The sequence below is a fragment of the Oncorhynchus tshawytscha genome, linkage group LG33 (genome assembly GCF_018296145.1).
Source record: "Oncorhynchus tshawytscha isolate Ot180627B linkage group LG33, Otsh_v2.0, whole genome shotgun sequence".
Taxonomy (NCBI): domain Eukaryota; kingdom Metazoa; phylum Chordata; class Actinopteri; order Salmoniformes; family Salmonidae; genus Oncorhynchus; species Oncorhynchus tshawytscha.
The window spans coordinates 17386349-17406601 of NC_056461.1; the positions used below are offsets into that span (position 1 = coordinate 17386349).

General features: G+C 42.2%; 1 protein-coding gene across 3 annotated transcripts in view; it reads right to left on the bottom strand.

Moving 5' to 3' along the window:
* LOC112230916 (transitional endoplasmic reticulum ATPase) overlaps nt 1-20253 on the bottom strand; it is a 45012-nt gene that overhangs the window by 2153 nt on the left and 22606 nt on the right. For all 3 annotated transcript variants that reach the window (XM_024397299.2, XM_024397298.2, XM_024397300.2), the window contains 8 exons: nt 15381-15516; nt 15035-15147; nt 14689-14853; nt 14298-14420; nt 13891-14103; nt 13422-13600; nt 4400-4529; nt 3964-4119 (listed from right to left, as the gene is read on the bottom strand). In XM_024397299.2, coding sequence (XP_024253067.1) covers nt 3964-4119; nt 4400-4529; nt 13422-13600; nt 13891-14103; nt 14298-14420; nt 14689-14853; nt 15035-15147; nt 15381-15516 — 1215 coding nt within the window. The remainder of the gene's footprint in view (nt 1-3963; nt 4120-4399; nt 4530-13421; nt 13601-13890; nt 14104-14297; nt 14421-14688; nt 14854-15034; nt 15148-15380; nt 15517-20253) is intronic.

Sequence of the window (20253 nt, forward strand, 5' to 3'; positions counted from 1 at the left end):
TGTAGAAAATAGTCCAAATAAAGATAAACCTTGAATGAATAGGCCTGTCCAAACTTTGGACTGGTACTGTATATAAACTCAGCAAAAAAAAAGAAACATCTCTTTTTCAGGACCCTGTCTTTCAAAGATAATTAGTAAAAATCCAAATACTTGCACAGATCTTCATTGTAAATGGTTTAAAGACTGTTTCCCATGCTTGTGCAATGAACCATAAACTATTAATGAACATGCACATGTGGAACGGTCGTTAAGACACTAACAGCTTACAGACGGTAGGCAATTAAAGTCACAGTTATGAAAACTTAGGACACTAGAGGCCTTTCTACTGACCACGTGTAACAACACCTGCACAGGATCGGTACATCCGAACATCACACCTGCGGGACAGGTACAGGATGGCAACAACAACTGCCCGAGTTACACCAGGAACGCACAATCCCTCCATTAGTGCTCAGACTGTCCTCAATATGCTGAGAGGCTTGTAGGCCTGTTGTAAGGCAGGTCTTCACCAGACATCACCGGCAACAACGTCGCCTACAGGTACAAATCAACCATCGCTGGACCAGACAGGACTGGCAAAAAGTGCTCTTCACTGACGAGTCACGGTTTTGTCTCACCAGGGGTGATGGTGGGATTCGCGCTTATCGTAGAAGGAATGAGCGTTACACCAAGGCCTGTACTCTGGAGCGGGATCGATTTGGAGGTGGAGGGTCTGTCATGGTCTGGGGCGGTGTGTCACAGTATCATCGGACTGAGCTTGTTGTCATTGCCTGCAATCTCAATGCTGTGCGTTACAGGGAAGACATCCTCCTCCCTCATGTGGTACCCTTCCTGCAGGCTCATCCTGACATGACCCTCCAGCATGACAATGCCACCAGCCATACTTCTCGTTCTGTGCGAGATTTCCTGCAAGACAGGAATGTCAGTGTTCTGCCATAGCCAGCGAAGAGCCTAGATCTCAATCCCATTGAGCACGTCTGAGACTTGTTGGATCGGAGGGTGAGGACCAGGGCCAACCCCCCCCCCCCTTAGAAATGTCCGGGAACTTGCAGGTGCCTTGGTGGAAGAGTCGGGTAACATTTCACAGGAAGAACTGGCAAATCTGGTGCAGTCCATGAGGAAGAGATGCACTGCAGTACTTAGTATCTGGTGTGGCCACCAGCTGCATTGACTGTTGATTTTGACCCCCTCCCCCTTTGTTCAGGGACACATTATTCAATTTATGTTAGTCACATGTCTGTGGAACTTGTTCAGTTTATGTGTCAGTTGTTGAATCGTGTTATGTTCATACAAATATTTACAAGTTACGTTTGCTGAAAATAAATGCAGTTGACAGTGAGAGGACGTTTCTTTTTTTGATGAGTTTACATGCATACAAACATATACAGTTGAAGTCGGAACTTTACATACATCTTAGCCAAATACATTTAAACTCAGTTTTTCACAATTCCTGCCATTTACTAAAAATTCCCTGTCTTATTTTAAAAATGTGAAATGTCAGAATAATAGTAGAGAGAATGCTTCTATTTCTTTCCCACATTCCCAGGGGGTCAGAAGTTTACATACACTCACTTAGTATTTGGTAGCATTGCCTTTACATTGTTTAACTTGGGGTCAAACGTTTCAGGTAGCCTTCCACAAGCTTCCCACAATAAGCCCATTCCTCCTGACAGATGGTGTAACTAAGTCAGGTTTGTAGGCCTCCTTGCTCGCCCACAAATTTTGTATAGGATTGAAGTCAGGCCTTTGTGATGGTCACTCCAATACCCTGACTTTGTTGTCCTTAAGCCATTTTGCCACAACTTTGGAAGTATGCTTGGGGTCATGTCCATTTGGAAGACCCATTTGCAACCAACTGACTGATGTCTTGAGATGTTGCTTCAATATATCCACATCATTTTCCTACCTCATGATGCCATCTATTTTGTGAAGTGCACCAGTCCCTCCTGCAGCAAAGCACACCCACAACATGATGCTGCCACCCCCGTGCTTCACGGTTGGGATGGTGTTCTTCGGCTTGCAAGCCTGCCCCTTTTTCCTCCAAACATAACGATGGTCATTATGGCTAAACAGTTCTATTTTTGTTTCATCAGACCAGAGGATATTTCTCCAAAAAGTACAATCTTTGTCCTCATGAGTAGTTGCAAACCGTAGTCTAGCTTTATTATGGCGGTTTTGGAGCAGTGGCTTCTTCCTTGCTGAGCGGCCTTTCAGGTCATTGATCCCTAGATCTGTGGGGCGGCAGGGTCGCCTAGTGGTTGGTCTAGTAACCGGAAGGTTGCAAGTTCAAACCCCCGAGCTGACAAGGTACAAATCTGTCGTTCTGCCCCTGAACGGGCAGTTTAACCAGGCCGTCATTGAAAATAAGAATTTGTTCTTAACTGACTTGCCTAGTTAAATAAAGGTAAAATTAAAATAAATTAAAAATTCCTTAGACCTCATGGCTTGGTTTTTGCTCTGACATGCACTGTCAACTGTGGGACCTTATATAAACAGGTGTGTGCTTTTCCAAGTCAATTGAATTTACCACCGGTGAACTCCAATCAAGTTGTAGAAACATCAAGGATGATCAATGGAAACAGGATGCACCTGAGCTCAATTTCTAGTCTCATGGAAAAGGGTCAAAAAGAGTATGACATTGTTGCATTGAATGCAATAGAAGCCAGCAAGCATTTAGCCTCCCTTGATTAAAAAAAATGTATAAAATAGCCAATCAGCAGTGAGCTCAACTGTGAAATGGTCCTGGCGCATCAAATAATAATAATAATTTACAACTGAAAAAAAGTGTCAAGGGAAGCCAGTTTGGATTTGGCTTTACACCAATCACATTAAAAGCAAACTGTCATTGACAGAAAACGTAAATTGTTGCATCTGGTTGTGTTGTTAAATTGTCCCTTTCCTAAATTAGCCATGGATGGAAATAGGGATTTGGACTTGTGGTTTTACTTCATTCTCCCCTCTGGCCAATGATTGTAAAGATGATTCTGATCCAGCCATAAATTCATACATTGTGTCCCTGGCCTGAGAGGATGGAAGTTCAATATGTAGCTAGATGCAGTAGGCTAATGTTAACTAGCTGGTTCATCGTTGCCCAGGGAGTAAAGGCTAGCGAGCAACCATTTTAGCCAGGTAGCCTAGGACAACAAAAACTAAAAGCGTGTACTCCATGACAGAGTCATAGACCGTTTCGACAACATGAAAGCGAGGTGGATAGCATTGTTGTTTCTCTACAAGTATGGTAAGTCGACATGTTTTTTTCTACTTGCACACAGAGAGCAACCAGAACCATTAACAGACATATTTAACTTATGTTGATTGGACAATATTTTTTGGGTGATTTGATGATGTTGGAATCTTGAAGTTGAAATGTTGCTGGAATAGTGGAGGCAACGCCTGTTTTCTTTGCAGCTTACAGCAATTGTCCATGATTCTAAATCAATAGTTGTTTAGAAGTCTGAAAATGTCAGAAACATGAACTTAATTGACCGTGCTGTAGGTCATGCAACTGTTTGTTACACATGCAAAATGCTTTGTGGACTTCATTGGCTAGAGGTTGCTCTCCGGTTTTGTGATGAAAGAAAGGTGTGGTGGAATTTATTCTGCCACTGTGTCTGCTTATTGTCTCGGACTTAGGCCTATATATATCAAAGTTTCAAGGCATATGTACTAACAGGTTTTAGTGTAAACAATGGAATTATCACAACACAGGATGTAATATGGCTTTTTTGGGGGGGGCTTGTCTTCCCCATTAATTTTAACCACGCACCACTACTGGACCTTATTAGAAGGATGATATTCTCCTCGTTTCTACTGTAGATATGCAATTCAAAATGTTTTAATTTTGCGGTTGCTTGTGAAATTCATAAAAACATTGTGGGGATAAAAATCACTTTATATTTTCGCGGACCCCTGGACTAGACCGTGTCATTGAATAATTAAAGATGCAGTCGTGACTAAACTCACCATGGCTAAGTGGTTGGTCTGACGCTCTCTCTCCCTCCTGATCTCATTCTCAATGGACTCCCTGATGGCCATCTTACAGGCCCTCTGGCAGATCTCTGTCAGGTCAGCACCAGAGAAACCATTGGTCATCTTGGCCAGGAAATCCAAGTCCACATCCTATAATCAGACAGGGGTGGAGGGAGCATTAAAACCACTTCCAGACAAAGATCAAAACAGTAATGGGATTATAAAACACTGATGTTTCCCACACACAGCAATTTCCATATCAACAACTTTTCCACAAACAATCAATACCCATTACATGAAGCCAGCCTGGAATAAAGACATTCGATAAGCCCTAACCCCACCCCTCAAATCAGAACATGCTGACTGAGGTTGGAGAAACAGTTCAGTCAGCACAATGTCAGCGCATGGCCAAATACACATAGATGCTTGCCTTGGCGATGGGTGACTTCCTGAGATTGGCGTTTAGGATGTTGATGCGGGACTTCTCATCTGGCAGGGGGATGTAGATGAGCTGGTCCAGTCTTCCGGGCCTCAGGATGGCCGGGTCGATGATATCAGGCCTGGTACAGCACACACAGTTTAGTCATTAAACTTAGCCTACATTGAGACACCTCATTATACGCTACCTTATTGTCCACCTCAGATCTAAGTGCATTCAACTAAGGTAGGGGAGACTACAACATATGATAATTGCAAGTAAAACCTTCATTTTTTTAAAACAAAAAATTGCTTCTAGCATCAACCACAATGCTAGAAATGTGTTTTTAACACTAGAACCGCTAAAGCAGTCATTTGGACTGCTCATTCATTTTTATTGACTTTTCCTAAATAAGTCTATATCGACATTAGGATCTTAATATCACAAAAAGAACTGGAGTTATAATCGGTTTTAGGAGAAAAATGACATTGAGACGTTTTCAATCCTCCTCCCGACAGTAAAAAATATATATTTAAAAAAAGTCCTGCTCTACTCCTTCTCCCAACAGTTGATAATCACCCCTATAATTGCCTCAAAGTAAATCTAAAACTAACAGATTAAATACACTATATATATTTTTATTTTACCATTATTTATCTAGGTAAGTCAGTTAAAAACAAATTCTTATTTTCAATGACAGCCTAGGAACAGTGGGTTAACTGCCTTGTTCAGGGGCAGAACAACAGATTTTTAACCTTGTCAGCTCAGGGATTCGATCTTGCAACCTTTCAGTTACTAGTCCAAAGCACTAACCACTAGGTTACCTGCCACATACTTTTTGTATGTGGACACTATTTCAGCCACACCGTTGCATAACTATGTAATCACCAATTGTGAATGAAGAACAGGGCTGGCCATTCTATTGATTTGATCTATTCTAATTATCTCAAAATGCTATATACCCTAAATCAGTCAACCAAATTTAGCCTGAACCTACACCTCCAAGGCCCAAGCGCAAAAAAAAGACAGAACAGTGAACACTGACCACCTGGTCAGTGTGCACCGTTCTGTCTGTCTTTTTTGTGCTTGGGCACCTGCCCTCGCCACAAACAAATGATATGGTGAGACAGGAGAGAGGAAAGGACTGCCCCATTTGGATAGAACAAGCCGCTGACAATGCCACAGGACGATAATCAGCACAAAATGTCATCAAAGAGAGCAGGCCCTACATTTCAAGCAAAGAAAATAGATCAGCAACGCACTCACCAGCTTTGGTTGTTTATGTGACTTGGACATGCACCAACTTATGTATTTGCAACTTATGTACAGTCGTGGCCAAAAGTTTTGGGAACGACACAAATATACATTTTTACAAAGTCTGCTGCCTCAGTGTCTTTAGATATTTTTGTCAGATCTTACTATGGAATACCGAAGTATAATTACAAGCATTTCATAAGTGTCAAAGGCTTTTATTGACAATTACATGAAGTTGATGCAAAGAGTCAATATTTGTAGTGTTGACCCTTCTTTTTCAAGACCTCTGCAGTCCGCCCTGGCATGCTGTCAATTAACTTCTGGGCCACATCCTGACTGATGGCAGCCCATTCTTGCATAATCAATGCTTGAAGTTTGTCAGAATGTGTTTTTTTGTTTGTCTACCCGCCTCTTGAGGATTGACCACAAGTTCTCAATGGGATAAGGTCTGGGGAGTTTCCTGGCCATGGACCCAAAATATCAATGTTTTGTTCTCCGAGCCACTTAGTTATCACTTTTGCATTATGGCAAGGTCCTCCATCATGCTAGATAAGGCATTTTGTCACCAAACTGTTCCTGGATGGTTGGGAAAAGTTGCTCTCTGAGGATGTGTTGGTATCAGTCTTTATTCATGGCTGTGTTCTTAGGCAAAATTGTGAGTGAGCCCACTCCCTTAGCTGAGAAGCAACCCCACACATAAATGGTCTCAGGATGCTTTACTGTTGGCATGACACAGGACTGATGGTAGCGCTCACCTTGTCTTCCAGATGCCCCAAACAATCGGAAAGGGCATTCATCAGAGAAAATGACTTTACCCCAGTCCTCAGCAGTCCAATCCCCCCATACCTTTTGCACAATATCAGTTTGGAGAGAAGGGGCTTCTTTGCTGCCCTTCTTGACACCAGGCCATCCTCCTAAAGTCTTCGCCTCACTGTGCGTGCAGATGCACTCATACCTGCCTGCTGCCATTCCTGAGCAAGCTCTGTACTGTTGGGGCCCCAATCCCACAGCTGAATCAACTTTAGGAGACGGTCCTGGCACTTGCTGGACTTTCTTGGGCGCCCTGAAGCCTTTTTCACAACAATTAAACCGCTCTCCTTGAAGTTCTTGATGATCCGATAAATGGTTGATTTAGGTGCAATCTTACTGGCCAGCAATATCCTTGCCTGTGAAGCCCTTTTTGTGCAAAGCAATGATGACGGCACGTGTTTCCTTGCAGGTAACCATGGTTGAGAGGAAGAACAATGATTCCAGACACCACCTTCCTTTAGAAGCTTCCAGTCTGTTATTCGAACTCAATCAGCATGACAGAGTGATCTCCAACCTTGTCCTCGTCAACATTCACACCTGTGTTAACGAGAGAATCACTGACATGATGTCAGCTGGTCCTTTTGTGGCAGGGCTGAAATGCAGTGGAAATTGTTTTTGAGGATTCTTTGCATGGCAAAGAGGGACGTTGCAATTAATTGCAATTCATCTGATCACTCTTCATAACATTCTGGAGTATATGCAAATTGCCATCATACAAACTGAGGCAGCAGACTGTGAAAATGAATATTTGTGTCATTCTCAAAACTTGTGGTCATTACTTTATGTACACGCAGACCATGTAAGCACGAGCTGACAATAATTGGCTATTTATGACTGCAGTCAGACACATAGTCTTTCTATAAACTAGGGTACCAGTGAGAATTTCCTACATTGGACAACTGGTTACAGTTGCTCATCGATTGTTCCAAGATGGCTTTCGTCGATTCCGGAGCAAACATCAATTATTCCGGAGCTAGCCAGCTGAAGAGTTCCATCAATCACTTCTGGGCTACAATCACCTACCCGGACCCGTTTTACTGCCAACGCGGAGGTCCTTCACAACTGGACTACCGACGTTATCTACACGAAGGAGTTATCCGGCTGGCTCCTCAGTCGCGACGTAACCAGAACGCCCATCTGCGGTCCGCTAACCATTAGCTGTCTTATCGGCTGCGATCTGAATAGACCTTTCTGACAATTTATTTATTTTTTCTTGGGCCTCTATATAACTATATCTATTGTTTTTTTTGTGTGTGATTTGGATTCATCCCCTCTACCACACGGAACACCACTAATCCTACCGACGGAAACGCACGAGGTGGCTAATAACAGACCTCCATCCTATGCTAGCTTGCTACCGATGGCCCGGCTAGCTGTCTAAATCACCGTGACCCCAACCAACCTCTCTACTCACTGGACCCTTTTGATCACTCGACTAAGCATGCCTCTCCTTAATGTCAATATGCCTTGTCCATTGCTGTTCTGGTTAGTGTTTATTGGCTTATTTCACTGTAGAGCCTCTAGTCCTGCTCACTATACCTTATCCAATCTATTAGTTCCACCTCCCACACATGCAATGACATCTCCTGGTTTCAATGATGTTTCTAGAGACAATATCTCTCTCTTCATCACTCAATACCTAGGTTTACCTCCACTGTATTCACATGCTACCATACCTTTGTCTGTACATTATACCTTGAAGCTATTTTATCGACCCCAGAAACCTCCTTTTACTCTCTGTTCCAGACGTTCTAGACGACCAATTCTTATTGCTTTTAGCCGTACCCTTATTCTACTCCTCCTCTGTTCCTCTGGCGATGCAGAGGTGAATCCAGGCCCTGCAGTGCCTAGCTCCACTACTATTCCCCAGGCGCTCTCTTTTGATGACTTCTGTAACCGTAATAGCCTTGGTTTCATGCATGTTAACATTAGAAGCCTCTGCTTTAGCACACTCTGCCAACCCGGATGTTCTAGCGTGTCTGAATCCTGGCTCAGGAAGACCACCAAAAATTCTGAAATTTTCATCCCAAACTAGAACATTTTCAGACAAGATAGAACTGCCAAAGGGGGCGGAGTTGCAATCTACTGCAAAGATAGCCTGCAGAGTTAGGTCCTACTATCCAGGTCTGTACCCAAACAATTTGAACTTCTACTTTTAAAAATCCAACTCTCTAAAAACAAGTCTCTCACCGTTGCCGCCTGCTATAGACCACCCTCTGCCCCCAGCTGTGCTCTGGACACCATATGTGAACTGATTGCCCCCAATCTATTTTCAGAGCTCGTGCTGCTAGGCGACCTAAACTGGAACATGCTTAACACCCAAGCCATCCTACAATCTAAGCTTGATGCCCTCAATCTCACACAAATGATCAATGAACCTACCAGGTACCTTCCCCAAAGCCTTAAACACAGGCACCCTCAGAGATCATCCTAACCAACTTGCCCTCTAAATACACCTCTGCTGTCTTCAACCAAGATCTCAGCGATCACTGCCTCATTGCCTGCATCCGTAATGGGTCAGCGGTCAAACGACCTCCACTCATCACTGTCAAAGGCTCCCTGAAACACTTCAGCGAGCAGGCCTTTCTAGTCAACCTGGCCGGGGTATCCTGGAAGGATATTGATCTCATCACGTCAGTAGAGGATGCCTGGGTATTTAAAAAAAATGCCTTCCTAACCATCTTAAATAAGCATGCCCCATTCAAGAAATTTAGAACCAGGAACAGATATAGCCCTTGGTTCTCCCCAGACCTGACTGCCCTTAACCAACACAAAAACATCCTATGGCGTTCTACATTAGCATTGAACAGCCCCCGTGATATGCAGCTGTTCAGGGAAGCTAGAAACCATTATACACAGACAGCTAGAAAAGCCAATGCTAGCTTTTTCAAGCAGAAATTTGCTTCCTGCAACACCAACTCAAAAAAGTTCTGGGACACTAAAGTCCATGGAGAATAAGAACACCTCCTCCCAGCTGCCCACTGCACTGAAGATAGGAAACACTGTCACCACTGATAAATCCACCATAATTGAGAATTTCAATAAGCATTTTTCTACGGCTGGCCATGCTTTCCACCTGGCTACTCCTACCCTGGTCAACAGCACTGCACCCCCCACAGCAACTCGCCCAAGCCTTCCCCATTTCTCCTTCTCCCAAATCCAGTCAGCTGATGTTCTGAAAGAGCTGCAAAATCTGGACCCCTACAAATCAGCCGGGCTAGACAATCTGGACCCTTTCTTTCTAAAATTATCTGCCGAAATTGTTGCCACCCCTATTACTAGCCTGTTCAACCTCTCTTTCGTGTCATCTGAGATTCCCAAAGATTGGAAAGCAGCTGCGGTCATCCCCCTCTTCAAAGGGGGGTGGACACTCTTGACCCAAACTGCTACAGACCTATATCTATCCTACCCTGCCTTTCTAAGGTCTTCGAAAGCCAAGTCAACAAACAGATTACCGACCATTTTGAATCTCACCATACCTTCTCTGCAATCTGGTTTCAGAGCTGGTCATCGGTGCACCTCAGCCACGCTTAAGGTCCTAAACGATATCTTAACTGCCATCGATAAGAAACATTACTGTGCAGCCGTATTCATTGATCTGGCCAAGGCTTTCGACTCTGTCAATCACCACATCCTCATCGGCAGACTCGACAGCCTTGGTTTCTCAAATGATTGTCTTGCCTGGTTCACCAACTACTTCTCTGATAGAGTTCAGTGTGTCAAATCGGAGGGTCTGCTGTCCGGACCTCTGGCAGTCTCTATGGGGGTGCCACAGGGTTCAATTCTTGGACTGACTCTCTTCTCTGTATACATCAATGATGTCGCTCTTGCTGCTGGTGAGTCTCTGATCCACCTCTACGCAGACGACACCATTCTGTATACTTCTGGCCCTTCTTTGGACACTGTGTTAACAACCCTCCAGGCAAGCTTCAATGCCATACAACTCTCCTTCCGTGGCCTCCAATTGCTCTTAAATACAAGTAAAACTAAATGCATGCTCTTCAACCGATCGCTGCCTGCACCTGCCCGCCTGTCCAACATTACTACTCTGGACGGCTCTGACTTAGAATACGTGGACAACTACAAATACCTAGGTGTCTGGTTAGACTGTAAACTCTCCTTCCAGACCCACATCAAACATCTCCAATCCAAAGTTAAATCTAGAATTGGCTTCCTATTTCGCAACAAAGCATCCTTCACTCATGCTGCCAAACATACCCTTGTAAAACTGACCATCCTACCAATCCTCGACTTCGGCGATGTCATTTACAAAATAGCCTCCAATACCCTACTCAACAAATTGGATGCAGTCTATCACAGTGCAATCCGTTTTGTCACCAAAGCCCCATATACTACCCACCATTGCGATCTGTACGCTCTCGTTGGCTGGCCCTCGCTTCATACTCGTCGCCAAACCCACTGGCTCCATGTCATCTACAAGACCCTGCTAGGTAAAGTCCCCCTTATCTCAGCTCGCTGGTCACCATAGCATCTCCCACCTGTAGCACACGCTCCAGCAGGTATATCTCTCTGGTCACCCCCAAAACCAATTCTTTCTTTGGCCGCCTCTCCTTCCAGTTCTCTGCTGCCAATGACTGGAACGAACTACAAAAATCTCTGAAACTGGAAACACTTATCTCCCTCACTAGCTTTAAGCACCAACTGTCAGAGCAGCTCACAGATTACGGCACCTGTACATAGCCCACCTATAATTTAGCCCAAACAACTACCTCTTTCCCTACTGTATTTATTTTATTTATTTATTTAGCTCCTTTGCACCCCATTATTTTTATTTCTACTTTGCACATTCTTCCACTGCAAATCTACCATTCCAGTGTTTTACTTGCTATATTGTATTTACTTTGCCACCATGGCCTTTTTTTTGCCTTTACCTCCCTTACCTCACCTCATTTGCTCACATCGTATATAGACTTGTTTATACTGTATGTTTGTTTTACTCCATGTGTAACTCTGTGTCGTTGTATGTGTCGAACTGCTTTGCTTTATCTTGGTCAGGTCGCAATTGTAAATGAGAACTTGTTCTCAACTTGCCTACCTGGTTAAATAAAGGTGAAAAAAAAGTAATTGATAATAAATCAGCAAAAGAAAATCATGTCGTTGCATTAAGATAAGGGGGAACATAGCTATATTCAATACAATTCACAAGTTGATTTAAAACCTGTGTTTAACCCTTTATCATGGTTGGTTTCTTGACAGATTTGTCCAAAATCGTGTGACATAAAGCATGTGTGACAGAGTGTGCCAAACTGTCATCTAGGCACAGGTTGGGTTCTTTGAAGAATTACAAAAATATTGTTTTTTTAAAACTTTTTTTTTGGTTTGTACATGATTTCATGTTTTATTTCATAGTATTGATGTCTTCACTATTATTATACAATGTAGAAAATAGTAAAAATAAATAAAATAAAAAACATTTAAAAACCCTTGAATGAGTAGGTGTGTCCAAACTTTTGACTGGTACTGCATGTCACCAATAGGCCTAGTAAATGTACCGTTAATTCTCCGTCATTTGGTTACATACATTTCTGTTAATGCATGTATTAAGTACGTCCATTTACCATTCTCATTCTCGGAGTAGAAACATTTGCAGAGTTCACAACCTGCTACACTTGTGTGAGAAACAAGTTTTTGTTTATTTCATAACCATTACGAGTTTTGCCAATCTTTTGTTTGGATTGCTTCGTGAGTGAGCATGTGTTTTTTTTGTCCTGATAACGTTGAGGGAGCACGCATAGAAGTTAACTATCTGGCCTGTATGTAGGAAAGTGCCCATTTGGCAATGCCTGATTTCTTATTGTCTTAACTAATGATAGTTGCTCAGTATTTGGAAGATCTTTCCAACACTCCTGGCCTCGATAATCACCAAGCATCAGTGTGAAAGAGCAAAGATCCCACATATCCCAAGTTGAAACATATTTTTTTAATGAACTGTCTGTCCTGAGCTCACTGGCGCAGGAAACTGAAGGCCCGTAATAGGCTAGTTGATACAATGCTGCAAAGTTCACTAGGGACAGCTTCAAGCAGATCCAGTTGTTGATTTGATAAAATGTTGCACTTCACTAGCAATAGCTCATCAAGACCGATCGAAAGGGAGTCAGGCGGAGAAGAGAGATGGAGATTGAAAGAACCTGAATTTATCACAATATTGTTTTATTTGTCAGCTTTAGGCCCATGTATTTTACTTAGTTGACGATGTAAGTTATAGGCCTACTGCTGCATTGGCCTATAGCCTATCTCTGAGTTCTATGCAAATTTCTTTAGCTAGCCAATGGACTGCCTTATGACAGTGCCTGGTGCTCTCGCCTTTGTTGAATTTGAACCTTTAGATTTGTATCATTTTCCTTCAGATTTTTATGCTTAACCACGTGACAATGATTGAGAAACGTTATTATTGAAATTAAACTGTTCCACGAAAACATTCATAACTTTTACGTAGAAAATTGATAAATTGTAAGCTTCCCTCAAGTTCAAACTCACAAGCTGCTTATGGTCTTTACTACAGTATAACACCTATTAAAAAAATGGTGAATGTGCAAGTGCGTGCAAGCCTATGGATATCAAAGGCCCGTCCAACTGATTAGTTCTGTTGCTGGCCCTGAAAGACAGTTGTGCCTGGATTCATGTTGGATCTAATAACCCTAGCGAATTGATGGGAACTGTATTGAGAAACTTTTGTTATTGACCAAAAATCCTACAATGTGATTTTTTTTATATTTTTTTCTCTCATTTGGTCTGTCATAGTTGAAGTGTACTATGATGAAAATTACAGGCCTCTCATCTTTTTAAGTGGGAGAACTTGCACAATTGGTGGCCATTGTTCGATGTTGCAGTCAATGACTGCTCATAAGCTTAAAGGGGGGGTGTTCCCTCAGGGCCCAGCGGTTCTAGTATTAAAAACTGAATTAGTGAGAATAACATTGTAGCAGAATGAGCGGTTAAGAGGGCTGACCTGTTGGTGGCACCGATGATGAAGACGTTCTTCTTGCTGGACATGCCGTCCATTTCTGTCAGGATCTGGTTGATGACACGGTCGGCCGCTCCGCCACCATCACCCACGTTGCCGCCACGTGCCTTGGCGATGGAGTCCAGCTCGTCAAAGAAAAGCACGCAGGGGGCGGCCTGGCGAGCCTGGAACACAAGAGGGCTTAGGAGGGTACAATGTAGGTTTTGCAACGGAAAACGAGAATAAGCTTTTCTTGGACAAGTTAAGGTTGGTCCCTCCCGTTTCAGTAGTTTTTCTTCTGTTTATGTCTAATAAACACCTCCCAGGTTTCACATTTACTAACCATCTTTGTGCATGTGTAACAGAACAATGAAATACCATACAATCAATAAAAACATTTTAAAAAACATTTTAAATACATGTAAATATGAGGTTAGAGGGATCTGAAAGCCATGATAAATCGGTTTAGCCTTACCTTGTCGAAGATCTCGCGGACGTTGGCCTCAGACTCTCCGAACCACATGGTGAGCAGCTCAGGACCTTTGATGGAGATGAAGTTGGCCTGGCACTCGTTGGCGATAGCTTTGGCCAGCAGGGTCTTACCACAACCTGGGGGCCCGTAGAACAGCACGCCCTTGGACGGGGTCATGCCGAACTTCAAGAACTTGTCTGGGTGCTCCACTGGGTACTGAAGAGAAGCGCAGACCATGAAGGTTAATCAAGACCCACTACAGACAAGCAAAACAGACCAGAGAAATTAACTGTACTCTTCACTCTCTATTGATAAAAAATATTTAAAAATCAACAAATGACCTATTAGCTTTTATGGCATATAAAGCTAAATCTTAACAGTAATGTACCCATGACTATAACATGGCTTACCTGTACAAGCTCCTGGAGTTCCCTTTTGACGTCCTCCAGACCTCCGATGTCCTCCCAGCTGATGTTGGGCACCTCAACCACCGTCTCTCTCAGGGCTGAAGGGTTGCTCTGGCTTAGAGCCCACTGAAACACAACACGCATACAAATCGGTTAGTCCAGCTGGTTAAGAGATTCTCCGATACAACTGGTTCTCATGCTTAATGGTTACTGGTCACGTTTTGGGGTGATAACTTAAGCATAAAGTGCTGTCCTCAGACCTTTAGAAAAAATACAATTGCTGGATGCTGCAGATTTACATAGTGACGAAAAACAAAGGTGAATTAAGTGCTCTGTGCTAAGCTACTTTGAGTGGTGTGTGTGTGTTAAAGGAGAAAATAATCCAGTTCCTTACTCTGAAGTCATCCATGGTGACAGCCAGGGAGCTCATGACCTCGGCGTCGATGGTTTCGTCCTCCAGGTCGATGAGATCCATCTTCTTCCTGATGGCCTGCAGGGCGGCTTCAGAGCACAGAGCGGCCAGGTCAGCACCCACATGGCCGTGAGTCTGATTGGCAACCTGGAGGACACAGATGGACATGGTCACACATACAGTGGCGATACAGACACAGAATCAATATGGCAGTGAGTTAACCCACTCACAACTTTTAATTCCACCTTGCACACACACACACAAAATGGTGATGGTGAGTTTAATTGACAACCTCACTCTGTAAATTACAGTAGTGCTATACACACACCTGCTCGAGGTCCACGTCGTCGGACAGTTTCATGTTCTTGGTGTGTATCTGGAGGATCTCCAGTCTGCCTGTGGCATCAGGGATGCCGATGTCCACCTCCCTGTCAAAACGCCCTGAGGAGCGATGTCACACAGTGAAGGTCATTCTCACTAACCAGCATAGAAATAGATTCCATTTCATTTTTTTTCTTTATTAACATCAACCCTGCTGATTCACAGCTAGTAATGACAAAGAAATCAACATTGGATGAAGATATTCATCAAATATGGTATATCAAATATAAGAGGCCTCCGACAAACTCAGAACTCAACTGTTACATTCTAGGTACATTGAGGAGGGATCGTACCAAATCTCCTCAGGGCGGGGTCAATGCTGTTGGGTCTGTTGGTGGCTGCCATGACGATGACGTGAGCGCGCTGCTTTAGGCCATCCATGAGTGTGAGGAGCTGGGACACAATGCGCCTCTCCACCTCACCGTGTGTCTGCACAGGACAACATAAAAAGGTTAATGACATTCTCGGTTGACCCTACAGTCCCTTTCTCACGACGATGCCGTTCACGCCAATTGCAAAATATCGTCCTGCTGCAATCCGTCAATTACTTATTCGGAACAGGTTTGATTTATGTCTTTTCGCATGCGAAAATAAGCTGTTGATCAATATACACTGACATTTTTTTTTATTAGGCCCTAAATTTTGGATTTCATATGACTGGGCAGGAGCGCAGCCATGTCCACCCACTGGGGAGCCAGGCCCAGCCAAATAATGAGTTTCTACCCTCCAAAAGGGCTTTATTACAGATAGAAATACTCCTTGGTTTCATCAGCTGTTCGGGTGGCTGGTCTCAGACTATCCCACAAGTGAAGAAGCCGGATGCGGAGGTCCTGGGCTGGCGTGGTTACACGTGGTCTGCGGTTAGAAGGCCGGTCGGCCATACTGCCAAATTCTCTAAAATGACATTGGAGGTGATTTATTGTAGAGAAATTAATATTCAATTCTCTGGCAACAACTCTGGTGGACATTACTGCAGTCAGTATGGTAATTGCACGCTCCCTCAAAACATCTGTGGCATTGTGTTATGTGAAAACTACACGTATTAGAATGACCTATTATCTCCAGCACAAGGTACACCTGTGTAATGGCCATGCGGTTTAATCAGCCTCTTGATATACCACACCTCAGGTGAATGAATGATCTTAGCAAAGGAAAACATTTCACTAACAGGGATGTAAACAAATTTGTGCACAACACTGAGAAATAAGATTTTTGTCCATATGGATAATTCTGGGATCAACACTTTGTTCAGTATAAATTGTTATCTGGGACAGATCTGTGGGATCGTTGTGTGAATGAACAAATGCATTTATTTCTCTGCCTGTTTTTTTACATTTGCAATCATCGGTGCAAAAATGTATTAATTTAGCCAAAGTAATCACATCACATTTAAACTCACCGCCTATATATTAGGCTATATATTATAGGCGGCCAAAGTGAACCTAGGCCTTTCCTACTCACTTCTCAGTAGTTGGTATTCAGACTTACCTTGTGAAGGTGCTTAACGGGATTCGCATGGGTGGTTTCCCTTGTGCGCACTGAATAAATGTAATTAAACTGCTGAAAACCCTCCCACTTGCTGGCCAACAGTTTTCATTCAATAGGGTTTTCAGTACATTTATCTTAAGACATCCCTTTAAATACAGTATACCTTTTAGTTTGAATTTAGTCAACTCAATCAAATTTATTGAGAAAACAGGTTCAGAATATTAAGGACCAATTAAAGAATGCCATCTAAATATATGCATGTTTGTCTCTGTTTCAACATCAATTTGGTAGATAAAAAAAAAAGGGTTAACGAATCATAAAAAACAGGTGAGCCTTTATCCACAAAAGAAAGAAAACTGAGGTTTGATTCATTCTGAAAATTGCCACATTCAGTTCTTCAACCCAAGGTAATGTTGGAAGATTAGTGTATATAGAATTATAATTAGGGAGACTAGTGTACAATAATAGTAGGCTACACCCTCATCTATTGCCTGCATTAACCATGGAACTTTGTGATGACACAGCAAATTATTACGCCACGAGTTGGGGTTAAACTGTTAAGGCTTGGTCCGCGCGCCACTCCATAACGATTTAAATTAGTCTACATATTGAACTGCCAATAATCATCAACTGTTACTAATGACCCTCAGCAACAACCACATGGCCATGACTGCGTTTACAGAGGAAGCAAATTAAGTTAAACGAAACAATGTAATTAAATGGAATGATAATGTAGGCTATACCAACTGAAGGGAACTAACAGTAAATTGGCAGTTCAATATGTGTTGTTATTTGGCCTACTGATGGTTGATACTGATAGTGGCTAATAACTAACATGATAGAAATAGGAAAGACAAATTTGGGGTAGTCTATAATTAAGACATTTGAGAGTGCCCATCCCTGCAAATTAAAAAGGTTGTACAATAACAATTCTGCACAATGGCACATCATTTCATAAACTTTACTGTGGGAAAGTTGATATGCTTCCGTTTCTGCCATATTACGGTTTCACGTGTAAATAGATTAAGGTCAAATATCTAAAAAAGTGCAATTTATATTTACAATTTCCTTAACCAAAACGGATTACTCATTTACCTAGCTCTTATCGATAGATCTTATTGTTATTTCTATCTGAAAAAAATTAAATAGATGCTTTTTCCACTTCCACCTTTACTCATGGTTTCCTCACGCGTAAAGGTGGTGGAAATAAGTCAAGGTCAGAATGCGGAGTCTGTAGACACCTCCTCCACACCTTTATTTATTTGATCTCCACCCCCAAATAATTGCGCGCTATTCTCATGCTTAAGTCAAAGATCAGAATGCGCATAAAGGGAAAAGTGCAGTAAGGGAATTACGTCCCATTTACGTGCGCTTAACTTGGGTCGGAATCAGCTTCCATTTCCATTCAGAAAGGTTCCTAAAATACAGTACCTTCAGAAAGTATTCATACCCCTTCACTTATTGCACATTTTGTTGTTACAGCCTAAATTAAAAATGGATTTAAAAACATATTAAACCATAAAGACAAAGTGACCACGTTTTTAGACATTCTTGCACAATTATTGAAAATGAAATATATCTAATTTACATAAGTATTCACAACCCTGAGTCAATACATTTTAGAATCACCTTTGGCAGCAATTATAACTGTGAGTCTAAGTGCTTTGTACACCTAGATTGTACATTATTCTTTAAACAATTCTTCAAGACATTTTCAAGACTTGCCATATATTTTCAAGCCGATTTAAGTTAAAAACTAACTAGGCCACTCAGGAACATTCAATGTGGTCTTGGTAAGCAACTCCAGTACATATATGGCCTTGTGTTTTAGGTTATTGTCCTGCTGAAAGGTGCATTTGTCTCCCAGTGTCTTTTGGAAAGCAGACTGAACCAGGCTTTCCTCTAGGATTTTGCCTGTGCTTAGCTCTATTCCGTTTATTTTTATCCTACAAACCTCCCTAGTCCTTACCGATGACAAGCATACCCATAACATAATTCAGTACTCAGTGATGTGTTGTGTTTGCCCTAAACTAGAGGTCTTCACGGATGCAACAGCCCCGGAATTCGGAGGTCAATTCGGACTTTTATCTCTGATCTGGTTTGGGTATGATATAATTGCCACTGGTAATGTGTAATTAAAATGTATTTACCGACTGGACCCGATTAGACCTGTCCTCTGTTAATTTAGTGTTTGTGTGATGAGAACGGCGCAAGCTTGTTATCGGTGTCAGTCAATTGAAACTCAATAAAACATATAGCTTATGTCCAGCTGAAACTGGTTCTGACTGCTCACCTCATGTGCCCCTGCTGGGAGGGAGAAAATAAAAAGGAGCCTGGGCCTAGGCTACTGTTGATTGCGAAGATGGAGTCCTTATTTATTGAAGTAAAACAAAAAGTTAGAAGAAAGAGTATTGTGGAAACAAGCTAACAAGGGGAATTTTCTCTGGAATGAGTTTTAATATTGTAGAGGACAAAGATGAGAAGAACGTTGGGTGAGGCCAAATGGACAGTTTGCAACTCACTTTTCAGATTTGATGCAACTTTCTACCATTTATTTATTTAGTATTTATTATCAATTGTTTATTCATTATTATTGTAGGCCTATTTAATAATCTAAACCTGTCCTTTAAATAGCCTATGCAAAAAGTTACATTTTGTTCAAATTTTTGTGTTGGCTAAATTAAGTTAGAACTGTCTTTTTTTTTAAATTGTGCACTCCGTATTTAGTTTAAGGCCTGTTGTAAAATAAATAGCATTAACCTATTGCTGTCATTTGTTGGGCAGGCTTACAGTATGCAATTGCCTTTCCTGGTAATAGCTGCAATATAGGTCTGTTCCAAACGTGTTTTCACCATTTTGCGATTTGTACACTGGTGTGGAGGACCTTCTGTTTTACACTGCCCTGGCTTGTGCAGTGAACTGTAACAGTGAGATAGTGGTCCTGACAGAGGCTGGTCCACCCGTCTGATGTGATCGCCAGCTTTGGCACGTCCTTCAGCTCAGTGATCACATTGGCCTTTTCTACACCATACCAGGCAGGAATGAATGTGTCTGAGTTAACTCCTGGAGGGAGGGGTATATTTGGGGTTGAGTTCCTTGCCCATCTACCTATCATTATTGAATTATTGTGTTGTGTATTGTGGAGTGACGGGACTAACATACAACCCTTACTACTACTACTATACTATCCTAAAAATGAATACAACTCAATATACAGTTTAAGTCAGAAGTTTACATACACCTTAGCCAAATACATTTAAACTCTGTTTTTCACAATTCCTGACATTTAATCCTAGTAAAAATTACATATTGGGTTAGTTAGGATCACCACGTTATTTGAATGTGTAACATCAGAATAATAAAGAATGATTTATTTCAGCTTTTATTTCTTTAATCACATTCTCAGTGGGTCAGAAGTTTACATACACTCAATTAGTATTTGGTAGCGCTGCCTTTAAATTGTCCAACTTGGGCCAAATGTTTCAGGTAGCTTTCCACAAGCATCAAACAATAAGTTGGGTGAATTTTGGCCCATTCCTCCTGACACAGCTGGTGTAACAGAGTCAGGTTTGTAGGCCTCCTTGCTCACACACACTTTTCAGTTCTGTCCACAAATTTTCTATAGGATTGAGGTCAGGGCTTTGTGATAGCCACTCCAATACCTTGACTTTGTTGTCC